The 8056-nt window shown below is 38.7% G+C and overlaps 1 protein-coding gene across 1 annotated transcript in view; it reads right to left on the reverse strand.

The window, feature by feature from the left end:
* Nucleotides 1-6029, reverse strand: part of PCOLCE2 (procollagen C-endopeptidase enhancer 2) — a 107972-nt gene extending 101943 nt beyond the window's left edge. The window contains exon 1 of the mRNA XM_075338601.1: nucleotides 5808-6029. Coding sequence (XP_075194716.1) covers nucleotides 5808-5890 — 83 coding nt within the window. The 5' untranslated portion in view covers nucleotides 5891-6029. The remainder of the gene's footprint in view (nucleotides 1-5807) is intronic.
* Between the last annotated feature and the right edge of the window lie 2027 nt (nucleotides 6030-8056).

The following is an 8056-nucleotide window of genomic DNA, read 5'->3' on the forward strand; positions in this document are numbered from 1 at the left end:
TTTTTGACTTGCAGGACCTGTGTGAGGTCATACCCATGTGACCAGAAGGGACGGGGCCTCAGCTAACAAAGCTGATACCAGGAAGCAACATTTTTTCTGTTCACTTATGCTATTTATGCTAATTCTAACAAGGGGGGGGATAACTATGAATACCCCCCAGATATTATCTGCTCCTCAGTTGCTGTCACTCAAGAAGCTGATGATTTTATAAACTTTACTTTCTTGGGTTTCAAAACCTATACATTCGAGCTGACCACTACAGGTATGTATAGAATCAGCCTGATAAAGCCAGTGCTATACTGGCACTAGGTTATATACGAAAATCCTGTTGATTGTGTCCCTTTATTCAAGGGGTATTCCCATCTCCAAGATCCTATCCCAATATGTAGTAGGTGTACTAATAATAGTACTATTAGGAAATACCTCCAATTATATAGTATAGTTTTCCTGATTCGCTGTCACTTACCTCATGTGCAGTGCATTACAGTTGCTTAGATACAACCATGAGCAACTAACGGTCGCTCTATGAGTGGTCATAACCATAGATATGCCCTGCACATGGGGGATACGAGTGTTGGATTTGTATTTCCTTATATATAGTATAGTATGTAATTGAAGAAATTTATTTATCCTGCTTCAGTTGCAAATATTTTCTATAAAGATCAGAAACCAAGGCAAAAGATACATCTGCTTCTAGAGAATTGCATCAAGCAACATAACATTTTGCATAGAACCTAAATAGTTTGTCCAAAATTAGAAAGAGGGGTATTTTTCCAGGAACAGCCCATATGCTGTCTGACAAGTCTCACTTAAATTGTCCTATACAAACACAGCCCGTACACAGCCTAAGGCCCCTTTCACACGTCAGTGATTCTGGTACGTTTGTGCTTTTTTTTAAACGTACCAGAATCACGGACATACGCAGACCCATTATAATGAATGGGTCTGCTCACACGTCAGTGATTTTTCCCTGCACGTGTCTCCGTGCAGCGTACCCGCGTGTGCGTGATTGCTGCACGGAGACATGTCCATTTTTTTCTGGCATCACTGATGTCCCACGGACCACGCAGTGGTGTGGTCCGTGAAACACGTGCCAGAAAAAAACGTGCATTTAAAATAATAAACATTTTTACTCACCCGGCGTCCAGCGAAGTCCTCTGCAGCCCGTCCTCCCTGCTGCTTCTAAGCCGGCTGGTTACTGTCGCCCATATTCATTATGCGCGACATAGCCGACCCGGAAGCAGCTGCTGCGGGGGTCACCGCCGGCCGGATGCTGCGTCGCGGGATCGATCAGCACCATGGAGAGCGGGAGCGCGCACAGGTGAGTTGATTTCTAAGTGCAATCACGGGCCACGGATAACAGAGCCCGGATTGCACTTAAACAACCCACGTGTGCCTAAGGCCCATTTCACACGTCAGTGAAAAACACTGACGGACGTTCTTCACTGACGTGTAAAACACGCACATGTCCCTCCGTGTTCCGTGATTCACGTTACTGGTTACTGCATAATAGGTACCTCTGTAACCTATGAGAGCCACTGGAAAGGACATTGGGTCAGGTAACTATTGTGGAAGAAGTCTGTGGAGTTGTGAAAGTAGGTAAGACAATGTGGGACAGTGTGGGTTGTTGAAGTGTCAGGGCTCAGCTTTTTAGTTTTCTATCGAATTTACTTGTCAGACGTACAGTACTCTTCATAGTTTATTTTTTATCAATTAATACATTCAAATTGAATAAACAAAAAATAAATAAAAATCAAACTTTGGTGTGACCGCCCTTTGCCTTCAAAACAACATCAATTCTTCTATTTACACTTTCATACTGTTTTTGAATAAACACGGCAGGGGGGTTGTTCCAAACATCTTGCAGAAATAACTGCAGATCTGTGCAAATATGCTCACTTCTTGTAATCACAGACTGGATGATGTTGAGATTAGTGCTCAGTGGGGCCGTATAATCACTTCCAGACTTCTTGTTCTTCTTCATGATAGTTTGTAATGGCATTGGCTGAATGTTTGGGGTCATTGTCCTTGCACAGAATAATTTTGGAGCCAATCTGACCGTCTTTGATGTTATCACATGATGGATAAGTACCGTATTGTCCGGATTGCAGGACGAACTTTTTCCCTCCAAAACTGGGGGTAAAATGGGGATGCATCTTACTAAAATAGATATGGGTTACCGGGGAGGAGGCAGGGTCACAGGATGCACTCGGGGGTGTCGCTGCGAGCGCCATTGATCTGCGGACAGGCTGCGGGAGTGTCACAGGACGGGGTGTCTCGGCAGCGGGTTCATTCAGCTGACTGTGGGCTCCATTGAATCGCCCACAGTTGATGAGATAGACTTTAATAAATGGTGACGGAGGTGGCGCGTGCACACATTGACGCAATGGACTTCAAGAAAATGGCCACGGAGTCCTACCTGCGCACATGCCGCTTTCACGGCCATTTTTTTTAAGTCCATCTTGTCAAACGAGGCTGCAGTCAGCTCAATGCACCTGCCGCTGAGACACTGCATCCTGTGACCATCTGCGACACTCCCGAGCGCGTCCTGTGACCCTGCCTCCTATGACCCCTTCTCCACCACCGTTGCCATGGTAAGCCATATCTGGGGGATTCAATGGAGCCTGAAGTCAGATCAATGGCGCCTGGTGCAACACCCCTAAGCCCACAGTATCGACGGCCCTCCTGAGCCGCAACCCCCCTCCTTTGAGCCCGCAACATCGCCCTGTCTCCCGTGACCTTCTTGAGTCGCTCCACCACCACCACTCCCCCTCGTGAACATTAGGATTAAGACGCACTAGGATTATAAAACGAACCCTCATTTTAACATTAAAAATTCTTTTTTCCTATTTTCCGCCTCTAAATATGGGGTTCGTCTTGTAATCTGGTGTGTCTTATAAAACGAAAAATACGGTATTTGCCTAATTCTTAGTATTGAGGACCCCAAATCTCCAACTCAATTTGCTGAAATGCAGCCTCAAACTTAGAAGCCACCTACATCATGTTTCACTAAACTCTAGTCTACAACCTCAATTTTACAACAGAGTTTAGCTGTTCCTTACCCAGTTTTAAGCCTCCTACACAGCTGTTTCTGTTTCACTGTTTTTCCACTTATGTATGAAAATGATGATCATTATAACCTGTTTGGTATAAGTATTTAATCATACACTTCTTTATAATCCTACCAACGCCTGGGCTTGTGCAAATGTACCTAGAAGAATTATCCTTTCGATGCAAAAGGCGGTCACTCCAAATATTGACTGGATTTAGATGTCTCTTGTTCAATCACTTTCCCTTTTATCAACTGATAAAAATAACCACTTCTATTTTTGGAAGCATTGTTACTTTGAATCATTTTTTCACATAACTGCCTAAAACTTTACCATAGAACCGTATGTCCAAACTGATACACAAACAATACCAACCTAAAGAAGATGTATTGTGCTGCCCTGGAAAATACTATAATTGTAAATCACACTATGGAATCTCAATAAAAAAAATCGACTTTTTAACTTTTTATACAAACAAAAAAGAATTTATACTAAAAGTTAGCAGAGCATTAAAGTCTACTTTATTTAATCATGTTACATGAAGCTTGTGGAGAACACATGCGTATAATAAGATCAAATGAATTTCAGCCCTTTATTTAACTCATGAAGGAGCCTGATATTCAGGAAGAGCGGAGATAACTGCATTAACTGCAATGGCCTGAGAACAATAATGTGCAAGTGCTTAAAAGCTTTCACACATCAGCATCCAAAATGGATCATATAACCCAGAAAGACTGTCTCCTACCATTCACAAGAAGGCTGAAATTACTCAAGAAATCAAATCAAGACACTGAATGCTGAGGGCAGTGGATGCCATGTAATTCTAGGGTCTACTCAGCAAGAGGTAAGGGAGTGGAGCCCACTGACCAATGACAGTGATGGGTGAGCGCATACCACCGGATTACAAATGGGAGCAGTCTCCTGTGCAGCCCCCTAAACACTCTGCAGACAGAACTCAGACATGTGCAGAGCATGATGCTCAGAATGAGCGGAAAGATCAATGAAAGTGGTGGAGATACTGATTAAGGAATGTTTGGAGATGCTGCCGGATGTAAACATGATGGACAGAACGAGAGCAAAGAGCAAATATTTCATACATACAACAAAGCATCAGAACCAACCCACATATGGGGAAAATAGGTGCAAGTTAAATCCCTGTGACAGTGTCTAATGAATAGGTATATTAGATAGAAAGATAGACAGACAGACAAGACAGACAAGACAGACAGGATAGATAGGATAGATAAGATGGAGAGATGGAGAGATAGAGAGATAAGAGAGATAGAGACATAGATAGATAAATAGATAGATAATGGATAGATAGATAGATATATAGCTAGAGGGATAGATAAGAGAGATAGAGACATAGATAGACAGATAGATAAATATAGGGATAGATATGAGACATAGATAGACAGATAGATAAATAGAGGGATAGATATGAGACATAGATAGATAATGGATAGATATGAGGCATAGATCATAGATAGATAGATAGATTGATAAGAGAGATATATTAGAGAGATACATAGAGAGATAGATAGATACAGTAGATATGAGACACAGATAGATAGCTAGACAGATAGATAAAGAGATAGATATGAGACATAGATAGATAGATAGATAAGAGATATATTAGAGAGATAGCTATGAGACATAGATAGGCGACAAAGACAGATATGATTGATAGATGAATAGATAGATATGAGACATAGATAGATAGATACGATAAATAAAGAGATAGATATGAGACATAGATAGATAGACAATGGATAGATAGATAATGGATAGATAAAGAGATAGATATGAGACATACATAAATAGATAGATAAAAGAATAATATATATATATATATATATATATATATATATATATAAAACTATATATATTTATATATATATATATACACACACACACAAACAGATAGATAAAGAGAGATAGATAGATAGGTAGATAGATATAAATAAGACAGATAGATAAACGTGTGTGCAATTATAGATAACATATTGATTGAAAGTTATGTGTGTAAATGAATCAGTATATATGATGTAAGATAGTTCATTGATAGATAAACAAAAAATTGACACAGCACCAACTTCTGGGTTAAAGATAGCTGCCAGTCCACTGGTTATAGCCAAAATACCAGATAATACAACAATAAAGAAGGCAGGTGACACTCAACAATGCAAAACTTTCAAAAGTCCAGGGAAACTTTTAAGTCATAAATGTAAATGGCAATGTTTTAGCCACACAGAGCCTTTGACCGGTGAGGCTTTTTTTTTTTTTTTTAAGATAAATAGAACAAAAATAAGAAATAAAAAGAAAGTAAATATATTGAAATGCAGATAAATTAGATAATGAATATATAAGATGGCTTCACCATTGTAACTCTTAAGATACCATAATGTATTAATTTACCCACTGGTATTTACAAGTAAATGATCATAATATTTTAATTGTTTTTAAGTTGTGGCAAGAAACTCTCAGGACTGTTTTGTGTAACAAGCTCACTCAAGGCTACAACAGATTCCAAAATGACACACTGCCCAATAATAGACTGATTCCATAACTATAAAAGAAACTATAGACATCATACATTTACTAAGATCATTCACTAATTATATAGTACCAACATAACCCACTGTGTTATATGCCCCCTCCCCAAAAACACAGAGCAGCAACAGATCAGAGAGAGCAGCAGATGTCAGTGATGCCTGGCAGAGCAGGGCACTGCGGTGTGTGGCACAGGCTCCTTACCTCTCATTGGGCTGATGCTGTTGGGCAGAGCTGTGAGCAGCCAGGAGCAGGCAGATAACCAGCACTCGGAGTCCAGGGATCATGACTGGAACACTAGAGGAAGGTGTATGAGCTGGAAAGCTGCAGGGGCTTTATAAGGAGGATCGCCCTATAGTCTGAGGCTCTACTCATTTCCCTCTGGGAGGTTCTCTGGCATAGACATGCTTCTGATGAATATCCCATTTGTTCCTGTAGTACTGAGGAGGAGGGGATCCAGTTCTCCCTAAAATCTGATCCTCCCCTATCCTCCCCTTTGGCTTCTTTTGGAAAGGCTACTATTAACTCCTTCACATCTGCCATTGCATATGCATATTTTATTCTACATTCTACAAATGGTGTGATTTAGACTATATTGTTATGTCTAGCACTAAATAGTAATACACCGATAGTAACAAAAGTAACATGAAGAACAAGTAATAAGCAAAGTCAATAACTGATGATTTGAAGTGTCCTATGATAGATTATATATATATATATATATATATATATATATATATATATATATATATATATATATACATATATATATATATATATATATATATATATATATATATATATATATATATATATATATAAAAAGCTCTAATAAATATACATGATATATACATACATAAATATATTAGTCAATATTCACACTTATGTTTGCATTTCCATTTTTTTGCTCAATTTGAGTAGTAGTTATTTTTTTTTTCCAAACTGTCATCTCCTTGTAGAATGGACACCTTCTTTTTAAATATTAAAGTCTATTGAAAATGGATAATAATATATGACCATCTGTCCTGGATCATGGCTAACAGTTCTAATTTACAGCAAATATTGTATGCCCAGAACTCTACAGATGTTCAGAGACACTTCTACAAAAAAAGGATTCATGCAAAATAGTAATTTAGCTCTTTGTTTCTTTGTGTTTTGTTCATCTTTTTTTTAACATTTTCAACTAGATTGGTTACAATCGAATCCCAAACAGAAGTGTGTAAAATGGTCTGAAAAGTAAGAGGTGATTTGTATATATACTATTGATCACTGAACTCAGTAAAAATATTAAAAAAATTCCATCACACACATTTTTTTCATAATCACTGAATCCATCGGCTTTTTCTTTGACCCCTTTGCATGACCTTTGCTGGATGGTTTTGGTGTCATTAGATTGGTTAGAAATTAATAGACACTTAAAGGATTCTGACAAACACTTTCACACTAGAATCAACGAGCCACAGCTTTTTTTACAGCAGGAATGAAATGATTTAGTCAGGGATTTGTACCTTCCTATATATTCTGCAGAACTTTTAGGCTCTAGACTAATGGAAAATAACCTGCTAGCTCCTGGTACCTATTTTTCAAGGCACAGAAGCAGAGAAAGGGAATTCCTTCCGTCCTTTTTTTAAGACGGTGCTCTATTGTATTGCAGTGATGTTCCTGGGATGATGGAGAAATTTAACACTGTGTACAATGTGAGCGAGTGGAGAATATTGATTCATAAAAAAAAAGTCTGAAAGCTGCTACTGCATAATGGCGACAAGTATGCTTCACTGCCTGTAGGACATTCTGTGCACTTGAATTAAAGCTATGCGAATTTAGACTTTATTTTCAAGAAACCTAACTATGAGGATCAAGGATGGTCAATATGTGGTGATCTGAAATACACAAAGTACCCATGCTTTTTGTGTGAAAGGGACAGCTGGGATAGGACTCATCACTGGAGCCAAAAAACTTGGCCAACGAGAACATCTTTGCAATCTGGACTCAAGAACATAATTGTATAAAGTTTAGTTGATCCCACAAAGTTCTCCTGCCACCACTCCACATTAAGATAGGACTGATGAAGTTGTTTGTGAAACTTTACCGAAAGAAGGAGAGACTTTTAAGTACCTGTGTGCCAAGTTTCAGGGACTGTCAGACGCAAAACTGAAGGAAGGCATTTTTGAGGGTCCAGATATGCGGAAACTCATGAAGGACGATGTGTACTAAACAAAAATGAAAACAGTGGAGACAAGGGCTTGAGATTGTTTTAAAGAAGTTGTGAAGAAATTTTCAGTTACCAATAAAGATCCAAAATTTAAGTCCATTGTGGAGAACATATGGAAACGGTTCAAAGCCTTGAGTTGTCTGATAGATCTAAAGTTACATTTTTTACATTCCCATTTGGACCACTTTCCTGAAAACCTTGATGGGGTTATCAAAGAGTAAAGAGAAAGATTTAATCAGGA

The sequence above is a fragment of the Anomaloglossus baeobatrachus genome, chromosome 3 (assembly GCF_048569485.1).
Source record: "Anomaloglossus baeobatrachus isolate aAnoBae1 chromosome 3, aAnoBae1.hap1, whole genome shotgun sequence".
NCBI lineage: Eukaryota > Metazoa > Chordata > Amphibia > Anura > Aromobatidae > Anomaloglossus > Anomaloglossus baeobatrachus.